Source organism: Colletotrichum fructicola (assembly GCF_000319635.2).
Source record: "Colletotrichum fructicola Nara gc5 chromosome Unknown KSG_Nara_v1_contig12, whole genome shotgun sequence".
Lineage (NCBI taxonomy): Eukaryota > Fungi > Ascomycota > Sordariomycetes > Glomerellales > Glomerellaceae > Colletotrichum > Colletotrichum fructicola.
The window spans coordinates 452,167-478,750 of record NW_027094062.1 but is presented as its reverse complement, the minus strand read 5'-3'; the positions used below and the strand labels follow the sequence as shown (position 1 = coordinate 478,750).

The 26,584-nt window shown below is 49.9% G+C and overlaps 5 protein-coding genes across 5 annotated transcripts; 2 read left to right on the top strand and 3 right to left on the bottom strand.

Annotated features, from left to right (window-relative positions):
• Positions 1 to 1,265: 1,265 nt before the first annotated feature.
• CGGC5_v017327 (uncharacterized protein) lies at positions 1,266 to 2,608 on the bottom strand (the record flags this gene model as incomplete). Its single annotated transcript, XM_032026776.1, has 3 exons — positions 1,266 to 2,229; positions 2,283 to 2,354; positions 2,409 to 2,608. 3 exons carry the CDS (start codon positions 2,606 to 2,608, stop codon positions 1,266 to 1,268), a joined length of 1,236 nt encoding a protein of 411 aa, XP_031876782.1.
• A 6,983-nt stretch (positions 2,609 to 9,591) lies between these two features.
• ULP1 (Ubiquitin-like-specific protease 1) lies at positions 9,592 to 11,451 on the top strand (the record flags this gene model as incomplete). The annotated part of the gene is made up of 1 exon (XM_032026775.2): positions 9,592 to 11,451. One exon carries the CDS (start codon positions 9,592 to 9,594, stop codon positions 11,449 to 11,451), a length of 1,860 nt encoding a protein of 619 aa, XP_031876791.2.
• A 167-nt stretch (positions 11,452 to 11,618) lies between these two features.
• Positions 11,619 to 13,091, bottom strand: CGGC5_v017325 (uncharacterized protein; the record flags this gene model as incomplete). The annotated part of the gene is made up of 2 exons (XM_032026774.1): positions 11,619 to 12,974; positions 13,047 to 13,091. The coding sequence occupies 2 exons, from the start codon at positions 13,089 to 13,091 to the stop codon at positions 11,619 to 11,621; spliced, it is 1,401 nt and encodes a 466-aa protein (XP_031876792.1).
• A 4,246-nt stretch (positions 13,092 to 17,337) lies between these two features.
• On the top strand, positions 17,338 to 19,309 carry CGGC5_v017324 (uncharacterized protein; the record flags this gene model as incomplete). The annotated part of the gene is made up of 2 exons (XM_032026773.1): positions 17,338 to 17,817; positions 17,882 to 19,309. 2 exons carry the CDS (start codon positions 17,338 to 17,340, stop codon positions 19,307 to 19,309), a joined length of 1,908 nt encoding a protein of 635 aa, XP_031876794.1.
• Positions 19,310 to 23,562: 4,253 nt separating this feature from the next.
• Positions 23,563 to 26,124, bottom strand: CGGC5_v017323 (putative AC9 transposase; the record flags this gene model as incomplete). Its single annotated transcript, XM_066153894.1, has 4 exons — positions 23,563 to 23,576; positions 23,615 to 25,895; positions 25,949 to 26,065; positions 26,104 to 26,124. 4 exons carry the CDS (start codon positions 26,122 to 26,124, stop codon positions 23,563 to 23,565), a joined length of 2,433 nt encoding a protein of 810 aa, XP_066006725.1.
• Between the last annotated feature and the right edge of the window lie 460 nt (positions 26,125 to 26,584).

Below are 26,584 nucleotides of genomic sequence, written 5' to 3'. Positions count from 1 at the left end.
GGCAGACACGACATTGGCGGTGGGGGCGGCGGTATGGGGATATGCATCAATGAAGTTCGATATTGTTGGCAATATTAGTGTCGGACTTATGTGAGACGACAAATGATCTAGAGTTGATTGATGTAAGACACGTTGGTCTAGCCAGGCTCCGCATTATATTTGGAGTGAAAATGAAAATCATAGGAGGCTTTTCTGTAGAAAGGGGTTGGATAATACAGAAACACATACGAGTTGTCCGCGGTTCGCGCCAGACTGGTTGTCGCGGTTCGCCATGGTGGTTGAGGTCGAGAGAGGTAAGGGGAGGTGAGGTGAGGCGAGGCGAGGCGAGGCGAGGCGAAAGTCAGACACCAGACAAGAAAAGACCACACAGAACAGAATTCAACATTGGCCGAGGCCGAGAAACCGAACAAACGAACGACAAACAGACAACACCGAGACGTGAGGATGATGATGGCTGTAGAAGGGGAAGGGAAAAGAGGGGTAGGGCATGAGGCGGTGGTATGGCCTTGCAGACTCTGCCTGCAGGCACCTGAGATGCAGGTGCTCTCCTCCAATGTGGCTTCCATGTCAATTGGCACCTTTCGATGGACATCGCACTTGCCATGTCCACGTCGCGTCTGCACACACTCGCATATCACTGAGAGGCGCTGTGGACGGACCCTCTGTGTGAAGGGAAAGAACGCAGCGACGGCAAGACAAGAGAGAAAGACACGAGAGCCGACGCCGAAGCAAAAGGTAAAGGAAAGATGGTGATTCTCCTATTTGTCGATCTTGCTATACATGAGTGCCTACTTCGCATACCGAAAAGTCCCTGTTTGTCCAGTGCGTCTCTGCTTCCTCCCACCCCCATCACCCGGCCGTTCAGTATTCTGCAACACTGACAATTGCCTGTCGCGCCTACCTTGACTACCTTGACTGCCCCAAAGAGAAGACACAACAATGCGCCTGCTCCCCTGAGCGTCCCCCGGCCACTTGGCCTCGCTCTCAGTATCGGACGTCGTCATTGGGAGTGCTCCACTTTCGTCTCTGCCAAATGCCCAAAAGTGGAGCCCACCAAAGCACACTGCAGTCTTCCACGAGTGTCAGCTCCCTTTTCCTTCCGTTCTGTGTGTCCCAACCACGCGCCGTCCGTGTTTCCGCTAACATGTATCCCGACGAAGCTTTTTGCCCGTTCGTGAGGTGTCCTCCGGGGCATCTGGCGACACCACTGAGCGAGAGGATACGCTGCTGCCGGCGCCATAAGCCATCCTATCCAGATGCCTTTTTCAGACGGACCCCGCCCTATAGATTATCCATGCAAGTCGCCATTGATTGCGCTGTGCTGCAAACACTGCCGGCTTGGGCATCGGAATCTCGTGATGCTTCCAATCTTCAATGCGCTGCGCCCACTCAATGTCAGCGCTGTTGTCAAACTTCCAGTGCGGCTTGGGGCCTTCCTCGATCCGTTTTCTCTCGTCCGACACGCGCTGTGCTATTTGAGCGCGGTCTGTCGTATCGACCAACGCGCCCAGCCTCACGAGTCTGGAAACCATGTGCACAGCTGAAAGTTCGCCTTCCTCTCCGTCCTGACTTCTCCCCTTGACATCCTCGGAGAAACAAGCGTAGTGAAGGCTCCAACACCCAGCCTCGTCTGGCCAGTCGTGAACTGGTCCATTGCGTAGAATCGTATCTCGGAGTGGGCCGTGGCACTGGTCGATGGTCCACTCCATCATTTCCACCATACGGCCCGCAGCCATAACATGCAGCCCCGTGAGACCTCCACAGCTGCTATGCGGCCGGTCCCATACAGCTCCCTTGCTGATCAGAAGTTTCGCTATGGCCTCGTTCCCGTGTGCGAGCGCCAAGTGTAGGGATGTTGGCTCGACGCCACCTCCGGCAGACCACATGCCTGTCGTGCAAATAGCATTCATGTAGGGCGACGGGCAGAGACAATCCAGCAACGCGCTGGGGTCAATCGAGACTCCACGTCTGAGAAGCCAGCGGGCCATGTCCTTGTCGCCTCGCATTGCAGCTGCATGGAGGAGAGTGGCATATGGCTGGCCATCTTCAGGGTCCATGTGGCGTTTGGTCGGGCACCGCCAGGGGACGTAGAATGCAGCGGACAAGACTGGTGCGGTGTCAAGAGGTCGGAGGACGCGCGGAATGTAGGCAACCAGACGAGACAGGAGAACGAGATCGCCGGAGAGCGCAGCGGCCATGAGAACACCTACCCGATTGGCGGGAAGTTTTCTGCCATCGTCAGAAACGCGCGGGAAAGATTGAGGAGCGAGAAGGTTGCTCACTTTGGCATTGGAGGCCCAAAGAGCCGTCGATAGTCTGGGGGGCTTATGGCCCGACTGCCATGCAGAAACCGCCTGGCGCCGTTAGCAACGGAGTTTGCAGGGTGGATGGAAACCGACATCCAGGACCTGCCGGGACAGAGCATATACCAGTCCCACAGGATGGCATGCTTGTAGAGAACGGGGTTCGCGACGCTATGCAGTATGCGCGACACTAGAGTCAGGTGGGCCAGGCTTCGTAAGTCGAGATTGGCGTTGTGATCAGGAATCGCAAGGGCTTCGGCGATGCCGGAGAGTATCTCAGGAGGGAGATTCGAGAGGCGATCCATCGTAGTGCTCAGGCAGGCAATTTTGAATTGGCTTTGTTTCTTTGTGGAATGAATGCAGATGGTAGTGGATTTTTGAGGACGTTTCTTGGTGTTTCGGGTGGCAGCAGGTGCTCTCTCCGGGGTGGTCAGCGATCGGGATGCCTCGGGAAGATGTTGTCAGGAGGCGTGGGAGTTGAACTAAGGTGTGCAGTACCCAGCGTGTAGTGGTTTTTTTTTTGTTTTTTTTTTGGCGCCTGCAGATGACAGCGGCCCGGCCCGACTGTGAGACAGGGATGCCACTCAGCGACTCTCGGGGCGATCGTTCTCCAGAACCGGTAGGCAATGGTGCGCCAGAACACTAGCTGGGGTTGGTGAGATCGGCCGATTGGGCAATGAACCAAAATGGATGACTTTGTCCGAACACGCGCCTGACTTGTTTTTTGGCGAGGCAGATGCGCTCTCGGCACCTTCCAGTGGAGATGAGATTCAGCGGTCGCGACGGTAAATGGAAGGACACTGCAGGTGCCTGCCCAACGTACTTGCGTGACGTCACTCCACCTTCCCCACCTAAATCATTTTCCCTTCGGGAGCATCGACCGCGCTCAGTCGCGGTGTGTGAGCCATCATCGACCGACAAACAAGACGGGCGATGGGCTTTGGGGGCGCCCAAGGCCCTGTCAATTGCTAGAGCAGCACATTGGCCAGCATGGGCGGAAGTGGTGTTCTACTGGGTTATTCAGCGCTCCAACGCGACGCGTCACGTTGGTTATCCGTGAGCCCCGCAGAGGTACCTTACCTAGGTAGGTAGGTACTCAGTGCACGGCGAAAAACTGCCCGGGCCCCTGAAACAAGTCCATACCTCCCGATTTCCCGGTGCGAAATCGGTAGGTACCAATCCTTTCAGTGGGCCATCTGCTGGAAGCCCCCCTGGCAAAGTTGCCTCTGCGCTGAGGCAGTACCTGCTCACCAACTTAACCCCCTGAGGCCAGAAACCCGACCTGACCTACGCTCCGCTTTGACGACAGTCACGAATGGCCGGAATCTGCGATAATTGCAAACTGAAAGACAGCGTTGACGATGCTTCCACGGGAAATTGCCTACGAAACTACGAATCCAGCTCATGCCTTGTCCAAATTCCCAACCCTCTGGGGGACTTCGGCCCACATCCTCGTCTCACCACTCAACGAGCGCACCCAATCTTCCGCATTCGAAGGTGACCGGGCAATCCGCCAAAGAGACATAGATCCATGAAAGGGCCTTCGGCCTGCAAATTGCCTTTGAGGAGGATCCAAGAGTACGAGAAACAGGGGGGAACAGTCTCCTCAATGGGATACAATAGTTTACTACTCGCTGCATCGTGGTTTTCGAACTCCGCCCAGCATTATAGCCTGCAGGGAACTTGGAGGGGACGACGAAGTAAAGCCGCCAAAAAATGTTCAAACAATGGCAACAGTTCCGTCCCACACTCTCGGTTCCGCAAGATCGAGATGCCAGGGCTTCACCTGTGACCTTTAAAGGAGACGCACGGCATTCGATGAAGTTGCGGGGTAATCGACGGGCTACTTGACTGTCTCCTTGCTACTCAAAAACCCTTCAACTTTGATGCCTCTTGCATTGCCTGCCCACCAAGACCTCGATGTGACACTGCTCCAATGCGATGGGCTAGAGATCGCCGTTGCTAACCCAGCGAATAGGCACCGGTAGAGTGATGATCCTCTCGGCTCACTTAACTTACGCCTCATCCAGCTGTGTTTTATCATCAGCGCTTACCTTGCGGTGCCGAGCGTCCTCTTGATTGAAGCTGACGAAGACCGCAGAGACTTGCTTGTCCTTTTTATCGTCCATGTAACGGCTGCTGGCGACAGTCCCCTCGTCGGAAAGCGGGACTCCAGCCCTCTACTTATCATCGTCTCGGTCACGGCCAGACTCGGGCTGCTTATCCTCTCCCTCTTCATCATCATCATCAACGGCAGAGGTTACGAAGTGGGCGCGCTTGGAAATAGGGGGGTTGTAGCTGAGGTCCTCGCGGAGACGCTCGTGGTGGTGGAGAGGCCTGAGCAGAGCTTGACACGACGTAGAGAAAGGCGAAGACCCTGTGAGCAATCTGAAGGGTACGTCGTCGACAGGTCGAAGAGAAGGGAGTTTGAAAGGTGTGCTATGATGAGAGACGAGTGCGGGAATCGACTATTGACTGCAACGTTCTCGGTATCGTCGAAGCTTGTGTGACTCGTAGCAGCCGCAGCGTTCATGGCAATGCAGATTTGGCAGTCGGTCTTGCGCTTGGCCTTCGATTTGGATCCGGCGAGGGTGTTAGTACCCCTGCAGGCGGCAATTTGGCGGTTCCCAGACCCAAAAGGAGAATGTGAACTTGATGGAACAGTAGCCAGGACTGGCCTTGACGGTGCCGACGTGCTTGCGGCCTGCACTGGAGTCGATCGATCGGAACCAGTCCTCTGGGGTTGGCGAATTCTCGAAGCTGGGAAACTTGGCGTCTCCATTTGCTTTGGTCCCTATCCTTTTGCGTGGGACGGCGGGCGATGTTGGTGATGTTGGTGGTCGCTGAACTCTCTGGTAGGTCGAAATTCGAGAACGCAAAGGCCAACAGGGAGGAGGACAGCAGAACAAGAAGCTCAACGCAGGACAAGGCAAGACGAGTTGATCCGATGCGAGATAGCGACAAAGGCAATGTGTCCTGTCAATCTTGGTGGCACCTCCGGCGACACCTGGGAGAAATGTCGGGGGGCCACCTCTGTCTGGGTGATGCCGGGAAAGCTTCGCTCCTGCCGTTTGTAAAGTGGTTTCCGTCTGGTGCTGGTGGTGCCTGCTTTGAAGGGGAGAGCGGCTCCTGCCCGCTTACAATGCCCTTCCACCTGCTGAAGCCTCCCAGTGAGTGCTTTGCGACTTCTCCTTCGCTGATATTCTTTTTCCCGCGCAACGTGAACCCGCAAGAGTCATCCACAGACAGGCGCCGCATTCATCATCAACCCACGAAACTTCTCTCGGAACGACAAAACACTCGAAGACTCCACTGCAAGCCCCAAAAGCGGCCCGGTAGTCAACACACCATCGACCATAGCGTTGCTTCAGCGAGACCATCGGGTGACGGGTGCTCAACAGATACCGACAGATCATGGCCCTCGGTGCCCCAACAACCAAGAAACCGACTACCTCGAGCGCGAAAACCGGCATGCTCCATCCTCTCCCGCCGACCTCCTCACTATCGGCGCAGTGCACAACCTGGCCAAAGCTGCCGTTACCCCACCGAGACCGTAGCCTGCAAGACTCCGAACCTCGCAATCCGGCCTATCCTGCTGCCTCGACAAGCACGCTAAGTTTGTTGGAGACTTGATAAGAGGCAGACTGTGCAGACAGTGCCTGGAGCTTGGAAATGTTGGGAGCTAGCGGATGGATGTATCGAGGAGGGTCGGCATCAATTTCATCAGCGGTATCATCAGGACAGTCCGTCACAGAGGGGTCACGCGTATTTATCTATTCGTTTCACGTTTCTTTACCATGATCAAGTGCTCAGGTCTGGAAATGCTGGGTTTTGGACAGTACCAGACCCCCAAGTCTTGACGTCTTCTCCTGGACCACTTCGCTGTCATGCACACGACTTGCAAACCTGTAGCTGCCTCCGATACCTTGGTCGATGCTGGCATACTCTTTTCCGACTATGCTTCATCCACATCTTGCATCCGTCTCCTTCGTGAAGAACGCGAACCTCCTCCTCCCTTCCCCCCCGGTCATCCTCTGACCCCCGGTGCCGCTCGGATATCGCCACCTCGGTGCGGCTGCGTCATCCTTCCAACCCTCCTTCCAACCCATCTACCCGTATACCCGGCTGTCCAGCTAGCCAGCTCAAGCCTCGACTTTTGTACCTGCGCCATCAATGGCGACCAGCTCCCGGAAACACTGCATTCAATTCCCCGTCCAATCCAATTGCTGCCGCGTCTGGCCGTCGTGGAATCCGAGCTAGCCATGGAAGCCAAGTACTGTTTACGTCGTCTTTCACCCGTACCTGACTCTTCCTGCCCGTCTTCACTGTCGTCGTCGGCATTACCAGCTTTTTAGGTCCACGCTTATACACGAGGTCGCCCGAATCCGCCCGCGAATAGCACCCCAGCGTCGCTCCTCGGGAGGACTGGACATGACGAAGTATGCCCCTGGGCGTACTTGAAGTAGCTCACAACCATGAGTCATGCGGAAATAGGAGTCCCTCGACGAACGGTACAGCTTTAGATTAGCTGAGTGGTTGCTTCATCGTCTCCATCCTCCAATTCACTGGCCATCCGTCGGGGCGTTGTCCGCCAACCGTGCTTTTAGTACTGCATCACGCCTTCTGCCACATCTTCCGTTGATGTTCATTGTAGCAGTCAAATGGCAATGTGATGTCCACCAGGGGTGGGGACAGATCTGCCTTCATCACCATCTGTGTGACTCGCCAGCAGACGCTAGTGACGACGACAAGACGCTTCTTCAAGCACGTCCTTGTCGCCGACAAGCATTGCAGCCAAGATGTGTTGCGCCCCAAGACAAAAAAAGCCCCAAGTCTGAACTCCTTCGCCGTGGGCCGGGGAGGAAGCGCTACTCATACAGCACAGCAAAAAGATTCATCAGGCAAAAACATACAACACCGGGTATTCGCTGGTCGTCACCGACCCAACTACTAATCCAGCCCTCACTGGCTTATCTATGGGAGAGCGGACGGGATCCCGAGTTCTCCAGTGGGTATGGTCGTATGTGCAAGGATAACGCCACCCGACTCACTATGTCCGGAGGCACACTATTTCCTGGGGATGTGACGAGACAGGCACCACGGAGCCCAAAAAAAGCAACGACACTGGCCCATTGCTTCTCTGCCTGACAGGGAGACATTATGTGAGAGCCGCAGCGGTCACGCCGGCGTTCAGCAGCACCATGGCGGTTTGGCATTCAGCGCATCGTGTGGTGCATTGACGCAGGCCTGCACCATATCTTGCGCCATGTTGGGAATCCCAGAGGTGACGACCCCTAAGGCCCTCAGTCTCGCTCAAAGGAAATGGAGACGATGGATGACCGCCGCGGCAACCGACAACAGGGTCCCGACCGCGCATCATTCCCGTGCGGCTGCCTGCAGAGACGGCCAAGGGTTGTGCTTCTGGTGGCCAGTCCGCTTCCATCATGTCGACGTTTCGGTTCCAGGCTCGCACTTTCCGCTGGTGCACTACCCTCTGACTGGCCTGCCCTTATGATACCGACGGTATCCTAAGGCTGGCCAGTCACATCACTGGTATCAGTGAAGCAGACCACTATGTGAATGGATGGCCGTGGTTCTAGAGACCTTGATGTCGCACACCTTGATGTCGGAGACCTTGACAGCTGCTTCTCGGGGAGAGGTTGAGGACGGGAAGTTGGGGAAGGGCGGAGACGGCAGCTTTTTCCCGGATGGCCAGGTGCATGTGCATGGGCCACCCCAGTGGGGTTAGTGGATACCCCCCGATCTCAGCGCTAAAATCGGGAGGTACCTTCTGTAGATATAGCGATGTGCAATAGATCCCTCCCGATTTTGGCGCTGATATCGGGAGGAATCTCATGATGCCTACCTACCTTACCTAACCAGAGAGGTGTCTCGGTGAGTAGGTAGACCAGACCAGGGCGAAGGACTAAGCTGCACTGAGTGTCTTGACGCGATAGTCTGCACAATGTCCGATTGGTAGGTAGTTCGCGAAAGCTGTGCAGCGAAGAACACTGCGTCAATCTTCGTTCCCGCATTGGCTCGCCGTCAAGGCCAATTCCTAGAAACCGTCGATCTGGACACATCCACCAACACCACCTCCGACCAGTGTGCGACAATATTCCAGTACCTAAGGCTTCATCATCTCATTTCGCTTCTCATTTTCCCAAGTGCCCGCCCAATCATGGTACTCTGGCCCGTCGAAAGTTTCATCTGAGCTAAAAACTCTTCGGCTCCGACGTGGACCAGATGGCTGTGGCACATGAGAGAAAGCTGCTCACTAAGGTGGCACACCAGACTCACGTGATGCAAGAGCCGGAACGGTGCTCGTCATCACCAGCTGAGGGCAGTCCGTGCATCCTTCCAATCTCAGACCATTCACACCAACCTTCACAGCTAAGGTTTGACTTTCAGTCATCATCTTTGCCGTGGGCTTCACAGAGGCTCTCCCAACGGGATTCGCTTGTTTCATCCCATAATTAGGAAGGATTTATTCGCTGAAACTCAAACGACTGCGACTCTGGTTCATCAACCCCGCCCATCATTCATTCACCACGCAGCCTCTCAAGATGCCTCAAACGCGAAGTTCGAACAAGGCACCGACGGCGCCGAAACTACGTGCCATTCGACCGAACATCCAAACACGGTCTGGGCAGAATGGCACCGATAATTTGCGGACAACTCAAGAGACAGGTATGCTTCATGCGGGTCGTCTTCATACAGGTCGTCTTCATACAGGTCGTCTTCATACAGGTCGTCTTCATACAGGTCGTCTTCATACAGGTCGTCTTCATACAGGTCGTCTTCATACTAGATGTGCGTCATGAGCGGCAAAGCGCTAACGGATACCTTTGTGATTCAAGACTCCCGTGAGGCTGATTTTGAAGAGAAAAACTTGGAAAACGAGCTTGAAAACTTTCGCATAATTCTTCGCGACCATCTCGCAGCAGGAGAAGATGTTGTAGCCAAATGGGAGGCGATATGTAGCAGGTATGCTCGATTCGCATCCGTAGATTCCTTGCTTGAAAGACTCTCCCGTGACGACCAAGAGAGCCTTCATTATATCAGGGAGCAAGGACGGCGGATTCGGTCGAAGAAGGCATTGATCCTGCGCGAGTGGAATTGGAGCGAGGATGACTTGGTCGAAACTTTTCAGGATGTCGACAGCCGTGCATTTTGGGAAGAGCTAGCCAAGCTGGTTCGCCAGTCCACCCCGGAGCAGGCTTTGCCGATTTTACGGCGCTATCAAGGGGAACGGCAGGTTGGAGTACGCGGTTCCAATCGAAGTGTGATGTGGAAGCCGTGGGAAGTCAAGAGGGCGTTGGAACATCTCAAGAACCAGGACAAGGATCGGTATCTTTCGGAAGATCAATCAGAGCGACGCCAAGATAGCAAGTCTCCTGCCGATGGCCGCTTGCAACTGTCAGAGGAAAACAGAGCCACCCACGAATCGGTCTCAAGCGAGGAGATATCCAGTCCAACGCCAACGCCAGACACCAGCGGGAGTAATCCACGTCGAGAGACTGCGTCGCGGCGACGAAATTCGCCAGACGAATCGGAACCATCGTCAGACAATGCCGTTGAAGAAGTTAAGGCCACCGGGAAACTGACTTCTATCGCAAAAGCTTCATTGCGAGTTGAGAGACGGCTGTCCAGGGAAGGTGCAAGCTCCACCGCATCAAACCCTGCTGCTCGTGTCCCGACAAGACGCACGGCAGGAGATCTCACCAAGGACGACGATGGAAAGGCAGGGCCCCATGACGTTACAGAACTGGAACATGACATCAAACTTCAACTCGAGAATAATGTCACTGACCCAACTTCGTCCAGAGGGCAAACTCGTAAGAGGCTACCCGAGGATCAGGTCTCCGACGTTGGACAAGGAAGCTCATCCACACATGATCTCCCAGTAAGAGGTTCCGACTCTACCCCGTCAAAGAAAGCGAGAACAAGCAACGAGGCGTCGCGAGGCTTGAAAAGTCCCTTTACGCCGTCTCTGCCACCAAAGACAACAGCCGTGACGGGTCTCCCAACCCCTGATTCAACCGGGGCGAAGCCTTCCATCATACTAAGGAAAAGGTCAGTTTTATCGTCAAATACCGGAGACGAGCGACCGGTTGTCGCGGAAAGGGGGCTGGATGATGCACTGGAAAGTGTCGACTTCGAAATCCCCCCGAACTTCCATGCGAGACTCGCCCCTGGAGCGGAGTTGGACGATGGTGTCATCACAACCTGTTTGGATGTGTTCTCTAGCACCACGGGCTTAGGTTGCTCCATCATCAACCCTCACCTTTTCAAGGCTGGCAGCACGACGAGATATGCGAGCGTGCAAGTGGCCATTGCAAGGAGCGAGACAACCAAGATTCTCGTCCCCCTCCACCTTCCGGACAGCCACCATTGGGTTCTATGCTGCGTTTTGAAGAATGAGAAGGAGATCCAAGTCTACGACTCCCTCGCCGGGGACAACGATGAAGTTCACCACCTACTTTATGCGCTGCAAAACCTCTACTTCGAGGATTACCGCATCACTCCTCGCCCGTGCTACCAGCAGATAAATGGATACGACTGCGGCATATGCCTGTTAGTGAACGCTGTCCATGTCATGGCCGACCTTAATCCGCCTACCGAAGTCAACACAAGTGTGTGGAGGAATTGTTTCAGGGCACTCGGTGACTCGACAGCCACTCCAAGCCTCCTGCCCGGGATACCGTATTCCAGAGAAAGCTTCAAGATCCATCTCGAGTTCAGCAGTGGCAGCTTCACTATCGATGAACTCAATGCTCTTTGGGCTGAGAAGCAAAATCAATTCAAAGCCGCAGTTGAGGAGCACCAAGCCAAAGTGAGAAGGCTCACGCCAGAGGTTCAGCAATTTCTCGAGATGCTGGAAAAGGCATCCAAAAAGCTTACGGGAGACGAACAGAAGAGGCTCTTGGAGCAGTGGGATCGTGAAAGTCGGCAAGAAGACGACGATGGCGGATGGATGCATGGCCAGGGCCGCGCAGAAAGAAGGCACCTTCGGCGGGCAAAACAGAGGGTCTTGAACGCCCTGCCACGCTTGGAGCACGCTGTGAGATACTTGCAGGCTCAGCTTGACCATCTGACTGTGAGCAAGAAGGAACTAGATGGGTTGAAGTTGAGCTTGGATGCTTGACCCATGGATGCTCAATGGCTTGCAGAATGATCACTGGCAACATATGAGACTCGACGACAGTCGAGTGCAGACCATTTGATTTTGTTCTCCTTTGCCACAGCATCTCTCCCGTCCCCAGGGCATGCAGGGCAAGTGTTGTATGGGTATCCAAGTAATGGCAATAGTCCCTAATTCGACAGGGCTTTGCGCATCTTCGCTTTCATTTGGGCTATTTGGGCCGCAACTTTCTCATTAATATATCCATTGATAGTTTCCGCCATGTTCTCTTCAAGCCATTTACTCATATGCTCTTTCATCGCGTCACCCAAGTTATCCTTCACCCAGTCCTCCATCTCGTCACACAGGTCTGGCATCTGCTTCCCGAGCTTCTCGCATTCTTCGTCAAGCTCGCCGGTGTGAATGAGGAGAGACTCGACAGTCTCCTCGGTCTCGGTCTGACGGTTCTCTAGATCACCGCAGTTGTCCTCTACCTCATCGTGCCGTCCCTCAAGCTCCTTGTTCCGCCTCCGAAGTTCTTCGACATCCTCTTGCAGCCGTTGGATCTGCTGACGTTGCTGTTCGAGTAGAACCGCCAACCTGCCCTGTACACATCCGGCATCTGCAAATTGAGATTCCGACCTTTCTTCGGGACGTTGGGCGTTTGCTGTAGTTGCGTGAACGCTGGCGAATGAACGTTGGAAATGCGCCCTTTTCGAAGATGGGTGCAAGTCGATCTCTTCGCTCCCGCAGTGCAGCACTCGTTTAGAAGTCTGCAGCCTTCGGTGCTGCCTTTCGCTGCCGCCGTACTCAGGCAGGGCATCGTCACCGCGGGCACTTTTGACGAAGGCAGCTGCCGCGGCAGCGGTCATGCTGGCCCTCGGCTGCGGTCCCTCAACCACGCATTCGTCATACTGCGGGGGTGAATCTTGATGACGCGGAACAGTATCGAAGGGAACTGTGGAAGCACACGACTCGGTCGAGGGTGTCGCACATCCGTTGCGTTCACCATCTCTCAGAGGGCCATCATTTTGGTCCTCCTCGGGTGTGAACACGACGCCACCTTTGCCACTGTACAGCCTGCGTAGATCCACCATACGCTCGTATGACTGACGCTGGGTTGCCGTCAGAGTCGGAAACTGCCGCACAGCCTGGAAAAAAGTCTCAAACTTCGTCATCGGCAAGACGTTGTGCGGCATGTAGATGGAGAACGTCGGAACCGTCGCGAGCGAGGCAGTGGAGCGAAAGGCATGCCACGCGGGGCTGTCGGGGGCCTCGTCGCGTGCGAAATCGGTCGGCACGATGAGCTGGGCATAGAGGCCGCTGTGCAGGTGGAACTGGAGGCGAGTCAAAAGGCGCTTGCCGCCCAGTCGCTGGCGGACGCGTTCGAGGTGTAATGGGCTTCGGTCATTTGCGTCGCTCGTGTCGCAAGTCGTGTTTTGCAGCGAAGCGATACGGTCGGGTGTGATTTGCAGATAAATGGTGGTTTTGATGGAGGCACTGTCGGTGATGGTTGTGCTGAGACGGAAGAGGGCTGAAGCTGACGACTGATACACAACGTTGAGTTTGAAGGGCTGGTCAATGAATTCGGGCTGTCCTCCGTCTTGGTCTTCACGCACCGCAAAGACAGTGTGGACAAATCGTGCGTCTTCGGCGGACGACATCTCGTAATCGCTTGGATTCAATCTGCTAGATGTGCACAACGTAGCGGACAGGAACCAGCTGGGTGAATACTTACCGCGGTCATGTCATAGTCCTCTCCCTTTCGCCGCAAGTCCTTCGCAGGGTTCTCAGGAGCAGAGGGTTCCAGCGTGACACCGACCCTGCCCAGGGCGCATTGGGGGCTCTTGCGCAAGCAGTAGAATGACCGGAGCGACGGTTGACAAGATCCAGGCGTGAAGCTGTGAAGTTCACGGGGTGGATGGGTTCCGTCGGGATTCCGGTCCTACTCGCGCAAGGAGTCAAGCAAGCAGCCGGGGGCAGTCGAATGGTTGGGACAGCTGGAACAGGTCTGCTCAATGAAAGCGCCGGCACGAGAGACGAGGGCGGGGATGGAAATGACGCTGGAGTGGATGGGGTTGAAGATGGAGATGATGGTACGAAGCGACACCACGTGAATACGTGATGGAGCGGAGATGTTGGGACGGACCGCCTCACGAGTGGCTGGGTGGCTGGGCGATTTCGGCTCGGCAAGACATTGTTCCGCGGCCAGACCCAGTCAGGTCACGGCGGGGGCATACATGATTGGTTAGATTGCCTCCCTCCTGAGTCAGCATGATCTGGTCTGTGCGTCGGGATAACACCGGCTTGCAGACCGCTTCCCTGGGAAAAGTCGGGTGTACACCTCGCAGGGGGATCTAAAAAGCAGGCAGGGGGCTGTGGCAGTGCTAGAAGAATAGATCTTCCGGGCTATATAAGTATAACTTTCCCCTTATACTCTACTCTACTATATCTTAGCTATCCCTAAACTATACTTACATCTAAATAAAATAAAAACTATATTATAGTAAGATATAATTATAATAAATATTAATAATAAAGTTATATTATTTATAGTATATGTTATAATATATACTATAATTAATAACTTATAAGAAAATACTTCCTATTTTTTTTCTATTTAAGAGAGATATATTATATATAGTTATAGAACTTATTCTTAAAGTATATTATTCTTAAACTAAATATCCCTAATATCTTAATTTATAATAAACTCTTTTTCAACTTTAATTAACTTTACTAGCTTTTTAGCTATATTTATAGATAATAATCTATTTTTAACCTTAATACTTTCTCTACTTTAGATAATATTGAATAATAAGAAAAAGAATAAAGATAACTTAAAGATAATAATTTAATTATAAACTTAACTTATTATATTACTTACTAACTTAATATTTAAACTTACTAATATAATAATTTATTTAAAGATAATATATAAAGTAAAAAGAGTATACTTTATAAAATGAACTTAACTAAAATAAGCTTCTTTTTAATTTAGACTACTTATTTACTCTATATATACTATATATATACATAAAATATAGTTAGAACTTAAAGTATTTTTATTACTTAAAGTAGAAGCTATTAAGTTACTTTATATATTATATATAACTATCTTACTACTTTAGTATATCTTAAGATTTATTTTAATAGAGTTTTTTACTATAAGTTCTATAATATCTAAAATAAAAACTTTTTATATTCTTATATATAGAAGCTTTTTTTTAGATATTACTTAAATCATTTAATACTTAAACTATAAGAACTTTAAGATTATAAAAAAGTTATATTTAATTCTAAAGTAAGTTTAGTCTCTATATATAGTTAATATATCTACTATATATATAATATACTTACTAATTTCATACTTTATAGATCTTAAGTTATATACTTATATCTAGATAAATATAGACTTATAAAAAAGCTATATTATTCTGTTTAAGTATATATTTACTTAAATTAAAATAGTTTCTAGCTTTTTAGTTTAATAAATATATATATATTTTATAAGTTATAATATAGTATATATTATTATAACTAATATAGATATAAAGTAGATATAGTTATAGTAAGTATATACTTTATAGATATACTATGTATACTAATATTATATTAATATTAAGTTTTAGTAATTACTTATATAAGTAAAACCTATTATAAACTACTGAAGAGTATTTATATTATTTACTTATATTCTATGAAATATATATTCTCCAAAACTAATAAAAGAAGTAATTAAACTACTCTACTATTTTAGAGCCTTTTAGGCTTTAAGAAGCAAAAGATAAATAAAAATATCTTTAATATATATAGAGTATATATAAAACTTAGCTTAATGTTAAATTTTAGTTTACTAAAAAGAAAAAAGGATAAGTTATAGCTGTTTTTATCTAACTCTTTAGTAAAATACTAGCTTAATAATAAATATTTATATGGAAGTATATTAACTTCATAGAGTTAAGCTATACTTAAAATAACTTTACTATTAGTTAAAATTAGCTTCTACTTTAAGCTATATTAAAGTAAATATATCCTCTACTAATATATTATATATATTAAGCTTAGCTTAAAACTAAATATACTATATTTTAAGCTATCTCTTAGTAGTAACTATACTTAAGTTAAAGCTTATATATATAGAGGGATAACTTAAAGTTAGTTTAAATTATAAAAAGCTTTTACTAAATATATTAATATTAGTAATAGTATATATATTACTATAAACAATATCTATATATCCCCTATAACTTATTTAATCTTTTAAACCTATTAACACTAAATTTAGTATTTAAATTAAATATAACTAAGAATAATAGAAACTTACTTAGAAATAAAAGAACTATAATATAAGTTATATAATAATAAAATAAAAGATTAGATCTATATACTAAGAATATAGAAGCTATTCTTAATATATATAGGTTCTATATAATTAAAGAATAAACCCTATTAAAATTAGAAATAGTAATAAAAAAAAGTACTATTTAGACTTATATATAATATAGCTTAAACTTAGCTTATAATTAAACTTCTATAGCTTTTTAGTAATTAACTTTATATTTATCTTTAGAATATTTTTAACTTACTTTTACTATAAATTCCTTATTAAAGCTAAAACTAATTACTTTAGCCTCTAAAGACTAATCTATTACTAGTTTATAACCTATAACCTTAACTATAACCTCTATATACTATTATAATATATTAATCCTCAGCTTCTATTAGCAGACTTTACTATCAGATAGCTAACTATAACACTAAGGCTAAGTAGATATATATATAATACTAGAAGAAAACTTAGAAGGGAGACAACTGTCACGGTCTATGGACCGGTGTTCGGCCTTCGGCAAGACCCTCAGCCACGACTCATTGGACCCACCAAATCCAATGGCGCATTCGCTAGAAGGTTCCAGGAATATCGACAAGGTCAATGGCAAGGTTATAAGAATGCCCAGGAAATAGGGAGGATACGGTTCTGTTTCCTGTTCTTCAAGAAGATTTATTGTACTCGTAGTAGTAGGCTAGACCAATGGCATCGACCTTGTCCTAGACCCTTACAACAACACCTCTAGGCTCTAGCTATAGTACTATTTCTAAAGAGTATTAGAGACGTAATAACGCTAGTTAGCTCCCTTGCCTTCTGCTTGCTCCGGATTAACGCTGTTTATATTATGCAAGACGACGCAGCAGGCAAGGCGAGAGATATCCTAAACATAGATATCATTTATGGGAGAGCTTCTGCGACGATTGTGGCCTTGTCCTGAAACAACGCAGATGAACAACCTCGAGGCTGGCCCTAAACTTTGGAAGGCGCTCGGCACGTACATGGAGCTTGTGTGCAACTACAGCAAACGGCAATTTACCTTTGAACCTGACGTTTTGAATGGCTTCGCAGGCATCTTTGCGGTTCTCAACGAGGAGAACTTCAAGGGATCAATCAAAAACACGACCTCGTATGGCATTCCAAGCAGCATTTTCATCCATGCGCTTCTCTGGTCTCCTGCTGCGAGAATACCGCGAAGAGGCACCAATTTCCCAACTCAGAATGACTTCACGACAGGAAATCCAGCAGGCCTTGATTCAACAGCAGGGCGAAGTGGGGCGTCGCGACTTGTCGTGGTCGGCTATCGGCTAAACCTTGCTGTCCGGGCATAGCTGCTGACTAAAGAGCGGCGGAATAGCGTATATAGGAATATTGCTGTTGCTCAGTAAGCCGGGTGTGCTGTAAGCCATACTCATGCAAATAGCCCATAGCATTGCCTAACTTCATCCTTCCGGCCCAATCTACCTAGGTTACAGGCGGGCGGGGCTCTGCGGGATTCTGACGCCACAGACTCCCAGGCAAAACACCAAACTTCACCCTTGGTCTACCAGGACACTTCGCCATCCATTTTTACGGTTGGCAACATGTTCTCCCATGATGTCTCGTCTATGATGATGGGGAAGTTAAGCGGCGGCCCGGACCTCTTTGGCAAGGAGCCTGGAGCGCGCCTCCCCCTCCTCTTTACCAAGGTGATGGAGGCTCGGCCAGCCGCATCACAGAGTTTACTCTTCCGTCTTCCACCAGAGATCCTCGGCGACATAATGGACTTGATTGCAGATGAAAAGCCCTCTCTGGCGTCTCTCGCTCTTGTCAACAGTGACTGCAGGCAGCTCGCTCGATCCTGCCAATTCGCGGTGGTCACCTTCGACTACAGCCCAGCATCTCGTCAACTTGCCCAACTCCTCTCAACAGAGGCCGCCTCTCGAGGTCCTCAGTCGCGCGGTCGAATTGGACCATGCATCCGACATGTGAAAGTGGCGTCAGACCCTGGCTGGCTCAGCGGTTTCCATAAAGAGCTCCATGACTCGATTTGGGGAGCCGACAGAGGCGAAATAACCGATGCTGTAAGAGAGCACATTGGTTCACTACAAAAAAAAGGCAGAGTTGGAGTACGTGGCCAATCACCAGATGCCCATTCTTTTTGGCATCGGAGCGATGCCAAATTTGGAGGCTATTTCCTGGCTCGACGGACTGTGCCAGAGTCCCTATTTATTTACGACTCTCGCTGGATCTTCCGTTCAACATATCAAATTTCACGGCACAGTAAGCGAGGGACTTCTCGGAATACTAGACCAGCTTCCTGCACACTCATTTCAACAAGTTCGGTGTTTGGACCTCAATTTTACCCTTTGCGGAGATAGCCAACACAAGGTTGAGGAGGTCACAATTACAGACTGCGATACAGACACCGCTAAAGCACCCGACAACGGAGATTCATTCGCAAAATGGAAGCCTCAAAGCGATTGCCATGTCATCGCGGCGCTTATCAAGCGGTGCGAGCAGAGTCTTGAGACACTAGTCGTGCACAGAATGTTCCCGATGGGCACGACTGAAAAGAGACTATCATTGTCAAGCCGAGATATCAACCTCCGCAGTCTACGAACTCTCAACTTGTCCCACTGCCAGGTGGACTCGACAGCTTTGTGTGTCATGGTCTGCCCATCGCTTCGCCATCTCTCCATGCCATGGGAATGGGACGAGTCCTTCTTGTCTTGCGAGACACTTCGAGACCTCGAGACCTTAGTTGTTCCATTCGTAAGGGAAACCCCGGGGAAGCCCTATACTACTAGCCCGTTGATGAAGTTCCTCAATCGCCACCCGCATATCAAGAAATTGTGTCTCGGCCATGGTCCAGACGCCTTCATTGACAATCACCTCATGCCCTGCTTGTCCAACGGTAGTTGGGCCAACTTGAACTCGCTATCGTTGACATGGAAGGGGCCAGGCATGGAGGAATCAACTCGGCCGCACATTGCCCGGGTGTCCGAGTCTGCACTAGCCGCAATTGGGTCCTTGGATACCCTCGAGCAGCTCAGTTTGACCGCAGGAGTAAATTGTGGCTGGCGTCGCCAATGGTTGATTGACCACGATGCTGTTCGAGAGTCTCTCAAAGGCCTCACGCGATTGAAAAGACTCGCCATATCCCGGGATACGTACCCGGTTCCATACAACTTGGAAGAGCCGGAGTACTATTACGAGATCAAAGTCGTCGATCCGGAGGACCGCAAGCTTGCCAACAAGCGAGACTGGATGAATGAGCTCGAGCCGATTGAGGATTCTGACGACGGAATCATGGATCCGGCGGATGAAATTTGGGAGTACGCACACCGCTACAAGATGTTCAAGCAAGCCGAGAAGTACGCCGAGGTGATTCCGACGCTGGAATGGGTCTACTGCGGCGAATGGCCGATGAAGTTCTTTGGTGGGCCGGTCTATGAGGATGGGGTGTGGGACGGGCAGACGACGCGTAAGGTTGCGTGGCCACAGGCTAAGGCACGGGATTCGTGCTGGTCGTATTTACAGCACACGTTTGGCATGGGCCATAGAGAAGATTGAAATATGAGTCGCGGATGAAGGAGAGGAAAGGCCTTAATAATAGAAGCTAAAAGAAAACAACAGTATAGTAATCACTAAAACTGTAAGCGCCTCTGTCTGAGCGGGTTAAGATGCTGTCTTCATACAGGCTCTTCTAGCTATTGGTTTTCTAAGACGCAAAGGGAGGGGGGCACTGATAAAAATGTAATGGAGAACCAAAAACATACAACACCGGGTATTCGCTGGTCGTCACCGACCCAACTACTAATCCAGCCCTCACTGGCTTATCTATGGGAGAGCGGACGGGATCCCGAGTTCTCCAGTGGGTATGGTCGTATGTGCTGGGATGTGGCTGTGTGCTGACTGAAGTTGGGTAGGGTAAGGGACAATGCGACGGGGAATATGACTGTGAATGCATGGTGGTCGGCGAGAGGGCGGACGAAGAACCTGGGCAAATGACTTGGCGATGGTTTATCGACTTACAGACCCCTGGGACATATTCGTCCACGAAGCCCACTACGTAGCAGCATGTACTCCACTGCAGCCAAGGGTAAGGTAGTGGTTGGGGCGTCGGCCATGTCAGCAATTGCACATCAGTAAATATGGCGACGATGGAAGCAAATTGCGCAGAAACAGGCCACGGTCAACGGTCAACGGACGGAGGGACTGCACTCCACTCGACCGTGGAGATGTTCGGAAACAATTCGCGACGCGTCGGCGCCAGACAGTGCTTGGCCGGATTGGCGACTTTTCTCACCCGCGCCGCTGAAACCTACATTACCGTCCAGGCTGCACATCCCTAGTGGGTAGCGAAGCCATTTCCCGGGTCGCACCACTTATTTTTCGACCTGCGCGTGGGGTTTCGTAGGAATCAGACCGTCTGGAGAAAAAAAAAAAAAAAAAAAAAAAAAAGACGCGTCCAGTGCACGGGTCAGATCGCGGAACCTGTTCCGCTGCACCGTCATCGTGATTCTTTAGTGGGCCAGCACCTGTGAGCGCAACACTGAACCGCGTCGGACCCGGGCTGCTCAATCGCACCCTCTTCCATCCCACTCGAGCAGATTGTCTGCCAACAACGCGCGACGACTGGCAACGACGCGCATTGCCCGGGTCCCTCCACATCTCATGTGTCTTTCCCTTCCCACTGCCCAGTTCCAAATTTCTTGCTGGCTGAGCTTGAGTTCTGCCTTTTGCGACGGCCACCACCGTAGGCGGCTCCCCATTTTCCCACCACCAAACTGTCCAGACTCCACAAAAGACGGAGATGCATTCAATTCACCCAATTGTTCACAGACTCCTCTGTCTTCCACTACCACCAGAATCGCTCCTGCCAATTTATGCCGTCGCAGAATATTTTTTTCCATTTTCGCCCAACATTCTCCCCAGCGTCCAACATGTGTCCGTGGGCGAATCGGTGAAGATGCTACTCGCTACCCTTCAGACCTGACTTGGGAAATCGTCCGCGTCACTTCTCACCAATTCGAACTCGCAGGGCTCTGACGCTAGAGGAGGAGAAGCCACCAAGGTGTTTTCCGACTTCCAAAACAGACCTCAATCTTGACGCACCATCAAGGTCACCTTCCCACCCGGTAGGTACTTGGAAAGCCCAAGCACCTCAACCTCCACTTCTGTCTCCAAGACGGTCACCTTTGACTCCTCTGATTGCACATCTGCTCTTACTCTTGCTTCGTCACAGCATCATCACGTTCCAACTCAACTCAACCAATGCTGCCCACGCTGCCAACCACTCAGACTATCCCAAGAGCGGCGTCTTCATACCATGACTTCTCCAGTCTGATTCCCTGCTGGACGCCTCTCAACCACTCCCCGTCGTGACCGCCTCGATAGACGACCCATGGCAGAAGCTTTGCATCTGGGAGACGCATGTGTCACGGGATGTGTGCTGTATCGATGGCTTGACGATGATGCCGCAACATGGCATACGTTACCGTCGCTTACGCCTGACGGGCTTCGCTCCCGATGATGATCGGACACTGCGAAGAGCCTTCATTGGGAGCAGCGCCGAGTATCCAACTCTGTACTAATACCCATCACCAAGCGCTGCCGATATTTGTCCAACATCAGCAACCCTGTCTTCATGCGACACCGGGCCCAGCCGCAGGTCTCAAGAATTCTCAAGAAGAGACAAAACGTGGGGAGGGCTCACTACACCCTCTTTGTGCAGCATTACCCAGCGATCAAGCGAATGTCCCCAACTCAGTCTTGAGCAATCGGACTTTGTTCCCCATTCATACAGTTCCGGCCCTGATTCCACCGCAATACGTCGCGGTGACTACTGCTGTTGCCACTTAGCTGGAGTCCCAGCCGAATGCAACAGCCGTCTGGCTTTGAAAGCTTGAACGCTGTCCTGACTCGACCGTGCAGTACTTATTAGAGGATTACGGGGGCCTACAAGTTCATGCAAGTCCCATTCCCTTCGTAATCTCTCAAGCCTTCCCGTAGAAAGCAGTCAAGTAAGCAGGCTATTATTAGCGGAGCCAGGGATGATGAAGACCTTGCAGTTGCCTGAGTAGAAGCTTCGAACACTGCACGGCATTATGTCGGACTTCTTAGCAAGCCTCAGATGCTTCAAATTTACGGACCCTGGAAATCAGCCACGTTCATCAAAGCCTAGGTGTCTTTTACCCCGGCTTTACGGTAACCGAGCTCTCAGTAACGTTGCTGTTGATGGTGGTGTGTATTCTAGTTATCTGGTCTGCAAGGCACATCTCCCGGAGCAAACCTAGGAATCCGTCTCGTATGACCTCATATGGTCCTTGTAATCAAAATCTCGGTGATCTCGGTCATCGCTAGCCATGAGAGGTCATGGGCTGGCGATAAGGAGCCCTATGAGTAGCGGTTCCAGACTGTTGCGCAGTTTCACAAGAGCTTATAAGCCCCTTATCTGTATCTATCCTCTGGAACTGCTTTCAAAGCACAACGGGTATTCACAGCACAGTATTTGCCTTTGACATCCAAGTGACGAGAGCACCTAGAAATGTCTCCGCGGAAGAGGTGTTGATCAACGAAATTATGAGTCTCGGAGACAACTTGATCTGGACTCAAAAGCGGAAGGATTGGAGCAGCCATTGAGAAGCAAATAGACGAACAGAAAGCTGTTGAAATCACAGCAACTGGGAGGCAGATGTGGGTCCATCGCTCGCCCGAGGATGGAAATCGGAGACTGCAAGTGAACGGAAGTAGTTGCCCCGTACTGGCTAGAGGCATTGCGTCAGACATGAAATCGGGCTTTGGCGCTCCTGCAGCCACCAGTTGGCCAGAATGTTACCGGAAACGGGCCCCTGGCTTAGGAAGAAGACTTTGTGAGGCTTTTGGGCTGTTGAGACTTGCCTGATTTTTAGAGATACAGCGGAAAGAGTCCATTATGAAAACCAACCCAAACGCAAAAAGATTGACGGTCTTGGTAGGACCGTTGAACATCGTTTACCTTCGATTGGAATCATTTCCGGGCTGCCCATCGATCAACGAAAGCTGGTTTTCAGCGTTTGTCTGCCCAGCTTATTGATGCCATGGCGAATCTCCCCGATGATCATAGTTGAGTCTGTAGACGCATCTCAGATTGCGATAGAAGAACGCTTGGCATATGCTGTCAACGAGAGAATCATTTACACTACGTGAATATAATTAGCTATGAATCTCACGAGCATAACGGCTGAGATGTGTCGGCGGCAGCTTGAGGCTGATAATACGAGACTCGTGTAGTGAGGAGGGCGACAGCAAGTGGAAAACCATGTTACGCGTGCATTGGGAGGCTTTAGGGAACTTCAAGCGTTGGACAAACGGGCTGTAGAAAAGAAGAGGAGGCTTAGCATGCCTTCAGACTCCAAAATCTTTGACCAGCTTGAGGCGCACTCAAGCACCGAAGGACTCGGCCGTGTAGAGGTCCGAAGGAACGAAGTACAAGTCCGTTGAGTTAATATGATCATTGTGTGCGTAATCTTCAGCTCAGAAACTTAGCTAGATGATGAATGACATGATTCGAGGATTTTGTTAGCCTTGGACAGCGCCCCCCGCAAGGCAATCAATCAAGTTTGAGGCTCATAATTGACTTGATTGACACATCGCGAGGCCATACTTGATTGATTGCCAATTAATTGCAAGTAATTGCCAAGTGAAGCTATTCAGACCCACCAAGCAGTGAGATTGCACCCCTCTTGTGCCATTGCCTCATACATTGCAGCATTTCTAGCCTTTCTACCTTCATCGCTAGCCTCTGTGAGGTCTGGGCAAGAGATGCAGCACTGAATGCCCTCTCACAGTCTGATGACTGTGAGGGTATCGCCAGTATGCTCAATGCCAGCTTACTCAGGCGAGGATATTCTTCTTCATGGGCAAACCACCACTCAACAGGATTGCAGTTAGCCTGCCTCTGTAGGCCCAAGTAATTCTCCAATTCATCCACCTCCTCATCATCCTCTTCTCCCTCAAGTACAGTAGCTTCTGCTTGAACCCATTGCTCAAAGTCATCTGGATCATGAGGTTCTGGGCGTTGGCGTGTATTTCTCATACCCTCCCCTTCTTCAGAAGGATACCATCGGTTGAAATATCTCTTCAGAGCCAACTTGGCATTGGATACCCATTCCTGCTGGCGAGGGGATCGCCAGTTCTTTTCCAGGTACTTCATATTAAAACCAGGGTGGAGGAGTAATGCAGCAGCATACAGGGGTGACTCCTCTGTCAGGGCATAGTACTCATCCAGCTTCTTCCATCCATTATTGATAGAAGTCCTTAAGTACTGCTGGCCACTGCTGCCCATCTCTTCCAGGTTAGAGATGCTGTTGATGTACTCTTGGCGAGTATGGGCAGGTAAAAGGCTCTCGTTAAACCGTCTCTGAGATGCTTGTGATCCTTGAGCATATGATGGAACCTGCCGATATCCCGATCGAGTAGATCTTTGAGATGTTTCCTGTGAGAAGGCTTGTAACTCTTCTGATTCAAGATCTTGCGAATCCCCACTGCTGGTATCATTGTAGAAGGTCTTCCAACCCTCAAAGTGACTCAGAAGATACTCCATTGCAGTGATTACCTCCCAAAGTCTACCATACGAGCCATCTTGTCCAAAACCCTGCGTTCGAAGTGTGATCTTCCAGATGGGCCTCAAGATTGTCATGATCTCTGTCAACTGCAGCCAGTCATCAGAAGTCAAGATATCTTGGGCTGGCACAGGATCTTTGACACTCTGAGAAGAACAGAAGCCATCTACTTCATCCTTGAGGCGAATCGCACGCTCAATCATAAGGTATGTAGAGTTCCATCTCGTGGCATTGTCCTGGATTAGTTCAACTTCTCTGAATGTCTGCTGAGAGAGAAGAATATCACTAGATTGCCCAGATCCTTCTGATATCTCACGGGATAGATTCTTGAACCTCTGTGTACGTTGCGGCGAAGCTCTCACGAACTTCACAATGTTGTGAAGCTTGCCAATAGGTCCAGCCTTCCGCCAATGCTTAAGGTCAGCCTCATCTTGCTGTAGAAGAACATATGCATCTGACTGTCTCTCAAAGCTCTCAGAGTCCTTGCCAAACAAGGCCTTCGATACAAGGTTAAGGATGTGCCCAAAGCAACGAATCCTTCTAGCCTGGGCATCTTGCTTCTTCTTGGCAGAGGGTTCAAGTCGAGGGATCAGACTTGCTATACAAGTGTCATTTGAGCTTGCGTTATCAGAGACGAAAGTTCTCACTTGGTTTGTGATGCCCCAGTCTCGAATAACCTCCTCAAGAGTATTTGCAAGGTTGACACCATCATGAGCCCCAAGTTGCTTCCTCATAGCAATCAAACGCACTTGGGGACCCTTCTCTCTGGTAATGAAGTGTGCAGTGACACCCATAATAGCTTGCCGGCCTGGAGAAGTCCATAGATCAAAGGCAAGATGGATTTCAGAGTCAGCATGCAGAAGTTCTTGCCGTATAACCTCCTTCTGATGCCTCCAAATACCCTCAAGTGCATGAACCATTGAAGTGGCAGACCATGGCAACGTTTCCAGCTTCATACTGATACCAGAGATCATACTCTGAAAAGCAGGGTTCTCATAGAAGCTGAAGGGAAGGTTGGCATCTATAATGAGGCAGATAGCAGCATTCTGGACACTCTTTGCATGATGTTTCGTCATACCAGTGAAATCCAAACGCCGTCTCTTGTATGGAACATCATCAGGCCCTTCAGAGCCTTCTGAGCCAACAGATACTGCTTCAATCTCTCTGGCATGGTTCTTTTTGAGGTGCTCTGAAGCAGACGAAGTTGCTTTGATATCAAGAATGATCTGCTTGCCCTTGAGATCACAGTAACGGCAGGCCCAGTAACTGGCCCCTGGTTGACCATCTGACTGGCAGAGAACAAAAAACCAGCCATGGCTTCCAATCCAGCTTGTCCTCTCCCTGGCACCCTTTCTCCAAAGTTCCGACTCTTGTACATATGCCTTATTATTTATCATGACCCTGAAGAGGTCTTCGAACGACGGACGGTCGGGTAGGGGGTGGTTTTTGCTTTGCTCAAGCTGTGATGAGATGGATCTATGCCTTGAGAGTTGGCTGAAGGCATTCGAAGGAGGGGTTGGGGTTGAATGGAGGATTGCTGGTGTGGTAGACATCTGGCACAGGATGAGCAAGGCAGAAACCAAGGTAGGGCTGGTGATACCCTCACATTCAAAGGACGCCAACGGACGACAGAGATAGAGGACAACAGCAGTGAAACAACGATTTGGATGCAAATCTCCGTGAGATCTTGAGGGCTGGCCTTCAAAGTCCTCAAGGGGTTTGACTATACCACAGAGCCTGGAGAAGATCGCGAACATTCACGAGGACCATCACGTCAATCATTGGCTTGGGAAGAAATACAAAGAAGCTAGATGGGCAAAAGGAGGCAATTTATACCCTGCCAGGGGGGTTCCATCAGAAGTGGAGGGCAGATGAGGAAGGGCAGGGGAGGGCAGGGATATTCGGCAGTGGAATATTCATTTAATCCGTATCATGATCCCTGTCAAAAGAGTCAAGGCAATCAATCAAGTTTGAGGCTCAAACTTGACTTGATTGACTGGTGATGGCTTCATACTTGATTGATTGATTGATTGAACTTGACAAGTTTACTTGCCTTACGGGGGGCGCTGGCCTTGGAATCGAGATGCTGGAAATGAAAGAATGCAAAAGTTGACGAGGCGGCAAGAAGAAGTATGCCAATCCTTTCTGCTTTCTCAGTTCCCCAATCTATCAGTTATGCAGTCTCAACTAAGACGTAAGTAGTCGACCAAGGTCTTTCACTTGACTTGAGGAAGAGAAGCGC